A 15,621-nucleotide genomic window follows, 5' to 3' on the forward strand; every position below is an offset into this window, starting at 1 on the left:
TTGCATTTCGCCTCCATCCAAATGCGGCCGCCGCGACCGGGATTCGATCCCGCGATCTCCTGCTTAGCAGCGCAATGCCTTAGCTGACTAAGCCACCGCGGCGCGTAATCCTACTGCAGTCCACTACATTTTCAGGCATGGAGTGGTGTCTGACACCGTCAAGAAAAAATATATTGCCGAGAGCTAGTGGGGCTATACTAGTTCAGGTGCAACCACTAAGCTTCACCAAAGTCACTCTCACCAGAACAGGAATTGGCCTCCCTGGTGCAGTATTCGGCCACTACATCCCTCATGACTCCGACAGTAGGGAGAGGCCTTCGTCCTGCAGTGCACATAAAATATAGGCTGATGATGTGTGCCCATGTTGAAGATCAGACCTAAAAACGATCGCCAGTGGCGCTTAGGGCCACGGAGGCGAACGTTGCACATCCTTCTCACAGCAAACGTCACGTAGTGTGACAACTTAGGAGTGGGTATGTGGCGAATAAAACTTCGTATGCTACCGCATGGCGTCAGGGCTGCCAAAGCCGAGACCATTGCTATGCGGCGAGCAAGAACAGTACGGGGAACAGAGAGGAACAGCTTACCGTTTCCGACAACCTTAAGACGGAGACATACTGATAAAAATCACGCGTATTTATTTTATAAGAAAATATAAAACAGGAATGGTGTCTGCTTTTGGTGATAAAATATTGGTTACAATTAGTTATATCGCACCATTGATAAAAAGCCACCATGCCCGTATTCTGCTGCGTAAACCACTACACTCAAACACAGCCGTCCCGCCCACCATCTGAAGATATGAGAGTCCAGTACAGAATCACGAGACATATCCATGATGAAGGACAGCACTTCTCGGAGGTGTCCCTATGCAGCGCCGATGTGGCCAGAGATCGTCAGGCTGGATATTGCCTGTGGGATTTCCCAGTTACAAAAGATTTCAGGTACCAGTCCGGCAGCACTTGAATAGCTGGAGGATTCCCAAGGAGACGACATACGATTTTGCGACTTGGTGATTGGCCTTCTTCCTTCTTCCACGCGAGCTTGAAAAGGTACGTGCTAATAGAGCAGGGGAGAAACGGGAAGAAAATGGGTAAGACACATTTCTTAGTCATTTTCACAAAAACATATTTCGGAACGTGAAACAAGTGGAGGTTATTTTTGTTGGGCGATATTTCAACATAATGGACAACTGTGTAATTCAAAAGTTACACGTACCGACGATTGGCGGTCATTGCCCATACGGCCATCTGTGGCGCTTCAACGCAATGCACCAGCGTAACTCAGTGGACAGCATTTCATATATATATTGTGAAGGGAATAGAGGCAGAGACAGCACCCTGTTCTTGGGCCAGCTGTTTTATTCTCCTTCGTCGTCGCCTTCCCCCAGCCTTGCGAGCGCCCGCGGTCAAGTTCACTTCGTCTTGACACTCGGCCATGCTGCAAGTTTCCGGCGCGCTTGTCCATGCAGCTTGTCCACGCTCTTGTTCACGCAACCACGTAACTTGTCTAGATATTGAAGTCTTCATTTGTGAGCTGACCAGCGCGCAACCAGCTTCTCTGGAGGTCGGCACTGACTGTTGCGCTGTGATCGCAGGTCCCGCCGACGATTATCTCGTCGCAGTTGGGAAAACGGGGCAGGCGATTTCGGACAGTGAACCACCGTCTGTCTCACAATGCGGGATTGGTCGCACTGGTTGCAGTCAGTCGTAGTACGAAGGTGCTGGTGGTCGAACCGGCTCGTCTTGACAAACGTCGAGCACAGACGGACAGTGCTCGTCAAAAGCCGTACCGTCAGCAGGATGTGATAGGCCTGCTAAGGGCATTGTGAAATGCGGTGATGCGAGCTTTTGAAGGCTCGAAGCAGGGGATGGCTGGGTCTGCGCCGAAACCAATGGTCTCTTGTGCGCCTTTTGAGATGACTTCTTGTGCACATCGCGCGTTGATAGTCGCTTGTGCGCCTTGTAGTGTGTTAGCAGCGAATGAATGTCTCCACATTCGGCTAATGACTGCTGCGAAGTCAGGAGCTGGGGTTCCGACCGGGTATGAAGTATGTGATGTCTAGGATCCGTGGACAGATTGGTAGAGTCCAGTAGTTGCAGCGCTCCATCATCGGGGCTCGGATATATATATATATATATATATATATATATATATATATATATTGTTTTCCAGAGTACGGCAGAATGTTTACCACTTTCGGTTAGCAACGACGACAGGGTACTCCGTTCTAAAAACGTGCATGCTTAAGTCACTTTATTGTCACATCTCTGCTCCGTTATAATAGTACATTGGTCAAGACGGACATATTCATATAATATAACGGGGGTGAAGTTCGAGAGGTGGCGGAAGAGTCAATGCCGGGAAAACCTTGAGATGTTTTAGTTCGTACGAAAATTCCAACCGAATTTCTTAGGAGTTCTTATCACACTTGTGTACGACCCAGTCATTTCGAACAGTTGTGTAAGGCCTTCAAGACACCTAAATACACCTCACTATGTTTATTCGCTCAAATAAGCACTAAGTGCAGCCTCCCAAACGTGAACGCCTGTCGACAGCAGCCAGCGACGTATTCAACTTTTTCCTTGAATATGTGGTCTACAAGCCATTAGTCGCATGCTTCTACAACCCCCATTTATATTTCGGGTGTGGGGCACCGCTGAATAGACGGCTGCTGCGTGCTGCAGTCAGTGTGACGTAACATAAGCAGTCACGGGGGTGCAGCTGACCCGCTAGAGCAAAGCATAAAGGACACCGTCTTGTTCTCTCTCAATTGTATTGTCCCACTTAACTCGTTGTTTGCGGACAAAGTACGCAGCACAAATTCCGGCGCACTTGCAATACATCGTGTTTCGTATTTTGTCCTGTTTGAGTATGTGTACATTATATCGGGTGTTTTATTTTTCCATTCACATATTTAAAAATAGCTTGTGCCATATAACACAAATATACTTATTGAATTGAATCCTAGGGTGTTACGTGCGAAAACGACGATTTGATTATGAGGCAAGCCGTAGTGGGATGACTCCGTGTTAATTTTGCCCACCAACAGATGTTCAACGTGGCCCTAATGCAAGGGACACGGGCGTTGTTGCATTTCACCCCCATAGAACTGCGGCCGCTGCGGCCCGGATTTGATTCCACGACCTCGGGCTTAACAACACAGCACTATAGTCGCTAAGCCACCGTGGGGCGTAAACATAATTATTGAGCTGGAATACTCAAAGAGATATACATTAGACGCACTGGAATCGAATGCGCATAATTAAGAAATTCTATGGATTACCTCTCGCCTAATTATTTTAGCGCACATATTGTAACACACGAATACAACAGTGATTTCATAAGCTTGGTCCATTTGCAACAAAGTGTGAAACTCAGCAGTTTTGAGGTAAGCGCCGTCAATATTGCCGTATAAATGTGCTGTTCTTCCACTTTTATTAGAAGATGCCTTTTTTGTGCACAGGAGCTGAAATATTACTGGAACTGCAATGTATTTCGTCGCAACCTTAGGGAACGCAAATCTCCAAACAGGTGTCATCCTCAGAATTCGTTGTAAGAGGATATGACTTTAAATGACAGTGGCTACAATTTGAAAATATGTGGCGTAAAGTATGTACGTAGTTTATACGTTAATTAGAACATGTCATTAATCAAAAGTTCACTTTCATTTTTCTGGAGCTAATTTCTGACAGTACTCTCACTCAAGAAGCATCATTCTGCTGCATATCATGGGTTATAATTTATAAATTATTCACGATAAAACAAAACATTCCCGTATATAAAGTGCATATATATATATATATATATATATATATATATATATATATGTTACGGCGAGATGTGTTTATTAATGGAAAATGATAGATGCGAGTGGCCTAGGGACCGATGATGCCACAGTCCGAACTCACGTCGTCTTCCTTCACTTTCAAGCGTCCTCTCGTAGCGTAGCAATCCCCCCCTTTGCACACGATGCCCACCGGGCGAGTCAGTTGGAGTTCCGGCGGTGAAAACATTTAAGACGGGCGACATGGACGACGTTGGTCTTACTTGAGCGGCGGCAAGTAGACAAGAGTCGACAAATCACGTACGTGACATCACTGAGACGTTCCATAACGACAAAGGGGCCGGTGTAACAGGCCAAGAACTTTTGGTATAGGCCGCGCTTCCGAAGTGGCGTCCACAGCCACACCAAATCGCCTTTCTCGTACGATACGTGCTGATGGCGCTCGTCATAACGGGTTTTAGAGCGTTCTTGGGAGGCAAAAGTACGAAGGCGGGCGATGCGCCGGGCCTCTTCTGCGCGGCGAAGTGTTTCGGCCAGAGAAGTTTCGACAGTTTCGGAGAACGGAAGGATAGAATCGAGAGTTGTACGGGGTTGGCGGACGTATAGGAGATAAAATGGGCTGTATCCGGTGGTATCGTGTTTTGCGGTATTGTAGGCGAAAGTTATGAAAGGCAACACAGTGTCCCAAGTTTTGTGAGCGGAATCAACATACATCGCAGCATGTTGATGAGAGTTCTGTTGGTCCGTTCAGTTAAACCGTTAGTCTGTGGGTGGTACGGGGTGGCATGACGAAAATGAGACGTAGAAAGCCGGAGAAGCTCTTCAACCACATCGGCAACAAATTGCCGGCCAAGATCACTGATAATAACACGACGGGATCCATAGCGTAAAATGACGAATGAGAGCATGAAGTGTGAAACTTCAGCGGCCGTTGCTGAACGAATCGCCGCACTTTCTGCATAGCGTGTCAGGTGATCGACGCATACTATAATCCACCAGTTGCCTGTCGTTAATCGCGGCAGAGGGCCGAGCAGGTCAACACCAACTACCTCAAACGATGAAGCAGGGGGGCGTGATGGGATGCAGAAGTCCGGGAGGGCCGCTAGTTGGGCGCTTGTAGCGTTGACACAGTTCACAGCTCGCAACGTAGGCTGCTACACTTTGGCGCATCTTTGGTCAGAAGAAACGTTCTTGTGTGCGCTGAAATGTCCTGGAAAATCCCATATGTCCCGATGTAGGGTCATCGTGCATTAGTTGGAGCACATCACGTGGCAAGCTTGTCGGCACGACTAGAAGCAAACGGGCACCCATGCCAGAATAATTTTGCTTGTAAAGAATGCCATCCTTTATAACGTAACGGCGTTGACCATTCGCTTCGGAGATAGAGGAGCCAGACTGGTGACGCAGCGTTGCTCCGTGCGAAAGGTGGTAAGGTCAGGAAATAGAGGGTCAACAACTGCTAGGTATTCATCGAAATTGTCTGCGTCACACTCGGTCGTCGAAAGAGGAAGCCTTGATAAACAATCAGCGTCAGCGTGACGACGACCGCTCTTGTAACACACTTCAAAGTCATATTCTTGTAATCGTATGGCCCAACAAGCAAGACGGCCGGATGGGTCGCGTAGTCCGGTGAGCCTACCTAACGAGTGATGGTCGGTGACAATTGAGAATCGGCGTCCGTAGATATAAGGGGAAACTTGTGGACAGCGAAGACGACCGCGAGACATTCTTGCTCCGTCACCGTATAGTTGCGCTCAGGTTTACTTAAACAACGACTGGCATAGGTAACCACATGTTCTATGGTGTCATGCCGTTGAACCAAGACGGCCCCGAGGCCTATACCACTGGCGTCGGTGTGAAGTTCGGTTGCAGCAGATGGGTCATAGTGGCGAAGTAAGGGCCCAGAAGTCAGTACAAACTTGAGCTGCTTAAACGATGACTCGCATTCTGCTGACCACTGAAAAGGCACGTCCTTGTTGAACAGACATGTCAGGGGGTAAGCCAGGTCGGCAAACTTAGGCACGAAGCGACGGAAGTACGAGCACAAGCCCAAGAAACTTCGCAACTCTCGTAGTGACTGCGGTTGTTTGAAGCTGCTAACTGCAGCGACCTTTTGAGGGTCAGGCCGAACGCCGTGCTTGTCGACAAGATGACCAAGAACCAGAGTCTCACGGTTACTGAAGTGACACTTCTTAGAATTCAAGGTGCGCGAAGCTCTCTCAAGAGATGTAAGAACGATGTCAAGACGGCGATTGTGCTCGTGAAATGTACGGCCAAAAATTACAACGTCATCAAGATAACATAGACAAATTTCCCACTTCAATCCACGCAGAAAAGTATCCATGAAGCGCTCAAACGTGGCTGGGGCGTTACACAAGCCAAACGGCATTACATTGAATTCAAACAGACCATCTGGGGTTACGAAAGCCGTTTTCTCCTTGTCATCCGAATGCATGGGAATTTGCCAATAACCGGACCTTAGATCCACGGAGGAGAAGTACGAGGCAGAATGCAAGCAGTCAATTACGACATCAATCCTGGGAAGCGGGTATACATCCTTTTTGGTGATAGAGTTGAGACGTCGGTAATCCACACAGAATCTCCAAGAACCGTCTTTCTTCCTTAGAAGGATCACAGGTGCAGCCCAAGGGCTGCATGACTCCTGAATGACCTTCTTCTTGAGCATTTCTTCCACCTGTTGAGCAATGATTTTGCGCTCTGCAGGTGAGACACGGTACGGTTTCTGCCGGATAGGATGAGCGGATCCCGTGTCAATCACGTGACGAGTACGTGACTCTGGCACATTAAATTGTTCCTCGCTCTGCGCAAAACCAAAGACTGCGGCATGCTTGGCCAGGACGTGGACCAAGGCTCGGCGCTTCTCTGACGGCAACGACTTGTTAACCATGCCCAGAAACTTGTCCTTTGTAGGGTGAGTGACAGCCACGTGGTCTACTGTTTCGTTGCTTAAAGCTGCAATACAACTGCTCGCATTTTGTTTGAAGAGGGCAAGCCGCATTCTACTGGGTAGCACGACAGGCTCAGTAGAACAATTCAGCACCCATAATGAGGATCGCTCGTCGGTAATAGAAATTGCGACCGCGGCACGAGCACATTTTTCTTGACGCAGTTGAGAGGGACCGGCTCCACAAGGACATCAAACGTTCCAGCATCTACAGCAGGGGTATCAACGGGCACTCTCTTCATCGACTGGGGCGGCAAGCAAATATCGTCAGTGACGGCGAGGGTACCATGACAGTGCGGAGACGCCTCAGTAAAAGCGGATAACAAAATTTCACCAGCGCCGCAATCTACAGTGGCGCCGCACTCTCGTAGAAAATCGATCCCCAAGATTACGTCGTGCGTGGAGCTAGCCAGAACAGCAAATTCCACCTTGAACACTCTGTGGCCTAAAACTACACTCGCAACACACATCCCGACAGGGTACAGCGACTCCCCACTCACTGCACGGATTGTGGCACAGTTGTCCCAGCAAAACATCACTTTGGGTCCTAGTCGTGATTTAAAATTTAAACTCATAAGCGAAACAGCTGCTCCAGTGTCTATCAAAGCCATCGTCGGAAGTCCGTCTACGAGGACGTGAACCTTGTTCTGCATCATCGAAACTAGTGAAGGCACGCGTGTGTGTTGTGACTGTTGAATATTATGCTCCGAAAAAGAAGAAGACGACGAATCCAGAAGCGAGCGTGGACACGAGCGCGCGCTCATATTTTTTAGGGGTTTTTTTTTCTCGCAAGCGTCGAATAAACAAGACGTTCTCTACTTCGGCTCCGCTTCCTGGTTTTTCAACAGTATGGTGCCGTGACCAGGATCAGATCTACAGTTGAAGACCCCTGACGATGAAGCGAGCTACCTGAAGAGGACGACCGACCGACGCGATCAACGCGACGACGCTGCGACAGAATCGAAGAACGATCCACGTCATCACGAGGATTCTGATTCCCGACGTGACGACATGGAAAGACTACGACGGAAGCGTGCTACCGTTCGAGCGGTGGTCACCAGGATCATCAACGACATGACAACTCTTATGCAGACGGAACCAACACCATCTGGTGAGCTGACCGACCGTCGCAACCTATTGAAGATAAAGGAAACTATGCTTACGGACCTTGATAACCAAGTAGAAGAGCATGTTACCAATGATAACCTTGAGGATGAGCTTCAAAGCGTCGGACAGTACCAGGAATCTATCGTCCTCGCGAAATCCCGCGCTGAACGCATTTTATCCGCTCTGCAAACAACGACTACGCACGCATCTCACGATGACTTTCATCAAGCGCCCGTTCACGTTAAGCTACCTAAGCTCGATGTGCCAAAGTTTCACGGTGACCCCATTAAATGGCCAGAATTTTGGGATCAATTTCAGTCTACCGTTCACCAGAACCGATATCTCTCAAACGTAGACAAACTGAAATATCTTCGGAGCTACCTGATGGGTAAAGCGGAAAGTGTCATCAGCGGTCTGTCGACAACTAACGAGAGCTATAGCACAGCTATAGAACTTCTCAAAGAAATATTCGGTCAGAAGACGCTGATTGTTAACGACCACATGCGTCGTCTTCTGAACGTACTTAAAGTTCGTTTCTGCGAAGATTTCGAAGGGCTTCAAAGGTTGCATGAAGAAGTGCAGACTCGCGTGAGATCCCTGCATAACCTTGGCGTCGAAGAAAAAGAAAATGGAGTGCTTCTGAAACCTGCTATAATACAAAATCTTCCGCAAGAAATGGTACTCCGTTATACTCAGCGCATCTTGTCTTCGACAAATACAGGCGTTACTAGTGACAGGCTAGATGAAATGTCTGTTCTTCTAGACTTCTTGAGCCTTGAAGTAAGAAGCCGGGAATAGGCTATAATGATGACTTCTAACAAGAGATAACAAGCCTCAACCTCAAAACGACAATCTAATGAACATTTCCAAGGTTCTGCATCTATGTTAACCGTGAAACTGACTCCAGAGAGTTGTATAATGTGCGGAGACAAAAATCACTCGGTGGATGTCTGCCCAGCGGAACTAACATTAGACGAGATAAAAGAGAAACTACGCAAATTAGGATGCTGCTTCCGCTGCGGTAGACAATATCACAAAGCTAAAGACTGCCGAAGCTGGAAGAGACTAAGCTGTGCGAAATGCAAGGGGCGACATATCACCACGATGTGTGACCCAAAATGGAAGCAGAGGAATACAGAAACACTGACAACTGTTTCCAGTTCGTGAACAGACTCTCTAAAGTACACTGTTCTTCTGCAGACCGCCCAAGTTTGGGCTTTGGGCACTGGAAGCAAATGCCTTGTAAGAATGTTGATTGATGGTGGCAGTCAACGCAGCTTCATCACGGAAGAATTGTCTAGGAAGCTGAAAGCCACTGTGTTAGCAGAAGAGCAGCTCACCATCTCGGGATTTGGAAACGTTTCAGCACCAAGCAAATATTATCGGAGAGTACGAGTCACGCTGCATAGCCAGTACGACTCAAACTCACTTGAAGTAGAGGCTATAGAAGTTCCCGAAATATGCAATGACTTGTCAGCATTGACAGAGACAAATGTACTTGAAAAGTTTAAAAGCAAGAACTTACCTTTGGCTGACGTCAACGCAGTTCAGGTCTCGCCTGAGCCTGGAATAAGCATGCTTATAGGTGCAGACTATTACTGGCAGCTCGTCAGCGGAAGAATTCATCGACTGGACGACTCCTTGACCGCCATCGAAACTATCATCGGATGGACACTTCATGGAGATACCAGAAGTCCACCTAAGTTCTGCAAGCGGGAAACCGTAAGCAACTTAAACATATGCCTAACGGAGACCAATGTTTCCCAGCAACTGAGGTCTTTCTGGGAAGTAGAACATCTGGGACTGACTAACGAAGAGAGACTTTCAAAAGATGACGAATCCGTCCTGAAGAACTTCGTGGAACCAACTATTAGAATCAATGGTCGCTATCAAGTTGAATTGCCGTGGCGCAGCAATTGTTCCCAGCTTAAAAACAACCGGGATGTCACGTTAAAGAGGCTGGAGTCCTTGCAGAGAAGGCTACATCGATAACCAGAGTTTCAGAAGGAATATGACACTGCTATTAGGAGCTACTACAGCAACGACTTCGCTGAGATGGTCACAACGGACAGTACGAGTGAACATATCACGTACTATATGCCACACCGAGCAGTAGTGAGACGCGACAGAGCTACAACGAAAGTACGGGTGGTATTCGACGCCTCTTCTCGTGCTGCGGACTCACCTTCACTAAACGACGTCTTGTGGAAAGGGCCGAATTTGAACCCCAACATCCTCTACCTACTGCTGCAGTTTCGCAGCTTCAAGATTAGAATTTCCGCCGACATCGAAAAAGCGTTTCTTCAAGTGTCGCTGGCTGAACAACGACCGAGACGCGTTTCGTTACTTCTGGTTTGAAGAAGGGTCTTTCAATATTGAAGAACTGCGCATGACAAGGGTTCCGTTTGGCGCCTGCAGCAGTCCCTTTCTCCTTGCTGCAACCCTGCGACACCACTTCCAACTGATAGAAGACAAATACCCTTCTACTGCCAAACTATTGAAAGATCATTTCTACGTTGATGACTTGGTCATCGGGGCATAGAACAAAGAAGAAGCGCAGCAAGTCGTTAGCGATTGCGTCAGTATCTTGAAAGAGGCAGGAATGCATCCAACAAAGTGGACGACAAATGATAGATACTTACGAAACTTTTACAATAGTACAGACGTAAAGGTACAGTTCGATGTAGAAAACGAAAAGAAGAGTCTTGGTCTCGTTTGGGATATCCGACAAAGACATCTTAAAGCCATCACTAACGAAGGTGCTTGAATCATTGAGCGAGCAAAAGGTTACGAAGAGACAGATATTAAGCTTCGCCTCACTCATGTACGATCCTTTTGGATTCTTAGCGCCTTTCGTGCTGGTAGTCAAGTTATTTATACAAAGGCTGTGGTTAGAGAAATACACCTGGGATGCGCCACTTCCTGAGTGCCTTCTTATTGAGTGGAGAGCGTGGACTAAAGGCCTCAGAACTGTTAATCAGCTGGAAGTTAAGAGACATTTTGGTCAATTCCTCCTGGACAAGAATGTACAGGTTACCATCCACGTCTTTAGTGACGCTAGCCCAGTTGCGTACGGCGCCGTGTTTTACCTTCAGATACGAGACATCAAGGGAGACAACAGTTCAGCTTCTGCTAGCCAAGTCGAGAGTCGCACCTCTACAAAAGATAACTGTGCCACGATTAGAACTGATGGGAGCCCTCGTTGCAGCTCGACTAACTGCAACAGTGAAACGTGCCCTAAACCTAGAGGGCGTTGAAACAGTTATGTGGACAGATTCTATGATCGTGATTCATTGGCTACGCCGTTCAGCGAAACGCTGGGAACAGTTCGTAGCAAATCGAGTTGCACAGATACTCTCCCTAACCGATTTGAACATGTGAAGACATTGTACGGGTGATCAAAATACAGCCGATTTACTGTCTAGAGGAACCACTGCGGCGCAACTCTTGCAAAGTTCGATTTGGTGGAAAGGACTAAACTTTCTTTACACTGAGACGACTTTCGACGAGCCTTGCTACACCGAGGATATAGTCAAAATAGAAGAAACTACCTGTACAGCCGCAGCAATTCAGGATACAGTCGGCCTAAACGAGGAAACTACGTGTTTGAAAGCAACAGCTCGACCAGTGCTTACGATTGTAAACATCGACGAGTACAGCTCTTATAACCAACTGATGCGTATAACTGCATGGATACAATGATTTACTAAAAATTGCAGGTACGCAGACGCCAGAAAGAACCCTTGTCATGCGCAGTTCTTCCTGGTTTTTCAACAGTGACAAATGTTCGGCGATCTCACCTCCATCGGCCGCACCACCTAGTTTCCCGGCGGTGGGGAAGTGACACGGCGACCAGGCGATGGAGAACGGCGCCGGCGTGCAGTGGGGGGCGTCAAGCTCCGTACTGAGGCGGGCGAGTCGCTGCGGGTGTTCTGTCGGTAGTTGTTGCCCACGAACGTGTCACCACGGGAGTTCTGCTGGAAACTGTTTCCGAAGTACGTTTCTCTTGTCCAGCGAGCACTACCGGGCCGATTGTTCCGCCGAGGAGACGCCGGCGGATTCTCGTAATACCGTGGTTGTCCGCGACGGCGCGACGGCGCAGAATCAAGCCACGTGTCCACGGACACCGCACTGGAAGCACACAGGTGCCTCACGCACATCACGAAACCTTCCACTAGGCACTAGGTATTCGTGATGATCGTCCCACGATGACGCCATGGTGTCTGGTTGGTTGAAGGCGTTCTGCGAGCCATCGCGACGATGTAAGTCGTAGGTTGGTCGTTCCGGTGCTCGTGATCGAGGCGCATCGTCATACCCCGTGGCATGAACGGACGTACACGTTGCGTCGTAAGGCAAATAGGCATCGCTGACACGTGCTCTTGTCGTAGCGACAGCTTCACGTCGATAAAGTTCTTCGCGTGGGATTTGTCGTATCGTTGACGCGAGATCGCAGGGTGGTATAGGACCGACGTCAACACTCGCAACGGTGGTGACGTTGGCGAGTCTACCAAACTTAAGTGTAATGCGCCTAGCCTTCAGAGTCTCAAACGTGCGACAATGTTTGATCACGTCGGCTACAGGCTCCAAGGTGTCCTTTCCTATCAGGAAGTTGTAGACGTCCTCGGCAAACCCTTTCAGAAGATGTCCGACCTTATATTCTTTCATGCGAGGGTCTACAGACTTGCACAGTTCCAAGATTTCTTCAATGTAAATTGTGAAAGTCTCGCCTGGAATTTGAGCACGCTGCATCAAAGTCTGTTCAGAGCGCTTCTTCAAAGATGGGTCCCCAAAGCAGCTCTTTACTTCATCCACGAAGTCTTCCCATGTGGCTAGCGTTTCTTCGTGGTTTTCAAACCACACGAGCGCCGTGCCTTCTAGAAACAATGGCACGTTGGTCAGCCGGGTGTCCGAATTCCAACGGTTGTATCGACTCACCCGACTGTAGTGGTTCAGCCACTCTTCAACGTCTTCTCCGACCTTTCCGGCGAAGGTCCGTGGCGCCATGTGATGTTGCCACGTTGCGCCAGACGAAGTCAGCGCGCTTGTCACTGTTAGAAACCGTGTCCATTGGAAGCGGTGGTAGTACGGCCAGGCGACGGCTTCGGCGTAGTTTCAGTTGTTGCGCTTCCGTGGTCGTTCGTCCTGGACTCCTCTTCGTTATCCAGCACCTCCTCCAAGACTGTTACGGCGAGATGTGTTTTATCAATGGAAAATGATGGATGCGAGAGGCCTAGCGACCGATGATGTCACAGCCCGAACTCACGTCGTCTTCCTTCACTTTCAAGCGTCCTCCCGTAGCGTAGCAATATATATATATATATATATATATATATATATGGTGCATAAATGTCAACCTTATTTTTTGTCAGTGACTACAAAATCGAAATTCAGTCTGTTCCTATCGGCTATCTGAACAAATAGTCATTACCTGCCGGGGAAATTGCTGCATCCAGATATACCTAATAATCAAGATTAACTGCGCAATTTGATCCTTGTATTTACTTTGAAATTTAGTAACGCAGCACTTCTGACCTAATGTCTACTAACTAGAAATTGTAAGACAAGAAATAATTTTCCCATGCGAGTATGAAACATATTGTGCCAACTGAAATGGCGTTTGTGATAACAAAAACAGCCTCCGCATAATATAACTTAACACAAAGGGACGAAACACACATGCCGTATGATAGGCGGTGAAATAGAAATATTACACTAAAACATGTTCAATGGCAAGCACACGTTCAAAATTCAGGCGATCGGATATCGTGGCACTGGGCGAAATCTGTCCGGGAGGTAGTGGAAGCCTACTTCATTTATGAGGCGTGGTATACGTGGGTTGCGCGTCTGTCTGTTTTCCTGCATAAGTCTGAGATAGATTACCTGGCCAAGTTTCTTTTGGGGTTATGATACCATGAACTGTTATATTGCATGGCCATTTTGTGCCAATTGTGCCTACACATTGCAATTTTTTTTTGTTTTTGTCTTGTACATCATCCTTATTTATATGTGTGCTTTCAATAAAGTTGTCTATTGATAGTAGGCGCTTGTCCATGTATCTTTTGTTTGTGGTCGTTTCGCGCTGTGAATGGTTTCAGTATGGTATACCAACAACGCCCAACGTACCGTCCTTTAAAACATCTCTTGTTTAGAAGGCACTTACAGAAGAAATGTCAGGACAGTGCGCAAACCATGGATGCTTGATTTGAGCACAGGCTGTCGAACAACGAGGACCCCACCGTGTTATTCCTGTTACTACGCCAGCGGTGCGCTCGTGGAAGTTGGTGCCCCTGCATTGTCTCGCGCCTAATAGGATGCAATGCAGCGCCCTCGGTAAGATTTTACATGGTGTTTTCAAGCCATCCATAACTTTATTGCCGCAATAGGATCGGTTCGGTTACGAAGTAGGAATATGGCTGCACATGCTATTGCATGGAGTCATCCATGAGGGTAAACCACAAGTGTTCAGACCGTGGTAAACTGCGGTATAGGAGCACTATTTAAATGCTGCAGGACCGCAATACTTTGTTTGAACTCTTTAATAATCGACTAATAATCAGTCCCATGTATCAAACTGTCTTGTTTTTTTATGCAGATGATACGAATACCGTAACCAATTTATTCTAGACTCAAGCTGTAGGTTTACTGCGAGAAAATGTAGACGTTGTAATGGAGTTTGCAAAAAATATGCCAGTCGGTGAATATCATTACAATAGGAATAGCTTGTTTCAGAAATGTGCTGAGAGCAACTACTAAGAATAAGTGAGTCACCCCTGTGAGTGCACTATTGTGGAATAAGTATAAAATATCTTTCCGTTTCATTTGATGGTAATCTTGCCTTAAATGGTGCGATAAATTATTTATTCCTCTACCCACAGAAATATGATAAGTCACACACTTTGACTTAAAATACCGTTGAATTACACGTCTGTATTTAGAGTTCGCCCGGCATAACTTTCTTGCGTGTTTTTGTTAACAGCACTATCCGCGAACTTATTTTCGACAATTGAACCTGGGACGAGATTAGAGTTAGACCTTCTTGCTCTAGTTGAATACTGGGAAGCGCGTACGTCGCCTTACATCTCAACACAATGTCCTGACAAATCTTGCCATCATTGTAGTCCTTGTTTCTGCTCTCAACGGAAGTTGCAGAAGCCACCCTAACCGGAAGTCTACCACATCGCGGTGGCGCTTCGAGGTGAGAGCAGCTCCGCGTGCTCTGATCTGAAGCCTGGCGCTCTGAAAGAATGTACTCCGAGAGCTGCACTTCGACTAATCGAATAGGGGCAAGGCGCACAGACAGTTTCCTGAAGCGCTCAGAAATGACCAGCAAAATATACCATAATAACGATGGAACATTTCACTGACCTGTCATCACCCTGGACATGTTCCTTGATGAAAGAGAGGATCTTGTCGCAGATTTGCATGCACTTCTCTTCCGACCAGTGCTGCTAGGAGAAAGAAACACAGGGCAGAGTTTGAAGTTGACACATGGTAGAACAGATGCCACTGTATCTGCCGCGTTGTATGAGAAGATATGTGTGACGCACGAGACTCGTGAGCACGCCGTCATCTCCGTTGGCCAATATTGTGTGTCAAAGGGACGTTTAACAGGATTTGCTAATAGTCACCAGTCGCTTTATGCGAAAAGCCAACTTCTGGAATTGGTCGAGCACATGGCCGCCTTGTTCATTTCCTCTTGACAGTATTGCTGATAGCCGACAGGGTCATTGGACATGTACAACTCTGTCCAATATTTACTGAT

General features: G+C 47.5%; 1 protein-coding gene across 2 annotated transcripts in view; it reads right to left on the minus strand.

The window, feature by feature from the left end:
- Positions 1–821: 821 nt before the first annotated feature.
- The window catches only part of LOC125947385 (decapping and exoribonuclease protein-like), a 67,337-nt gene continuing 52,537 nt past the window's right edge, over positions 822–15,621 (minus strand). Inside the window, exons 5-6 of one of the 2 annotated variants that reach the window (XM_049672027.1) lie at positions 15,225–15,304; positions 822–1,059 (exon numbers count right to left, since the gene is read on the minus strand). In XM_049672027.1, coding sequence (XP_049527984.1) covers positions 897–1,059; positions 15,225–15,304 — 243 coding nt within the window. In that variant the 3' untranslated portion in view covers positions 822–896. Of the gene's footprint in view, positions 1,060–15,224; positions 15,308–15,621 lie in introns of both variants that reach the window. The other variant, XM_049672026.1, reaches the window with a different exon arrangement.

The sequence above is a fragment of the Dermacentor silvarum genome, chromosome 8 (genome assembly GCF_013339745.2).
Source record: "Dermacentor silvarum isolate Dsil-2018 chromosome 8, BIME_Dsil_1.4, whole genome shotgun sequence".
NCBI lineage: Eukaryota > Metazoa > Arthropoda > Arachnida > Ixodida > Ixodidae > Dermacentor > Dermacentor silvarum.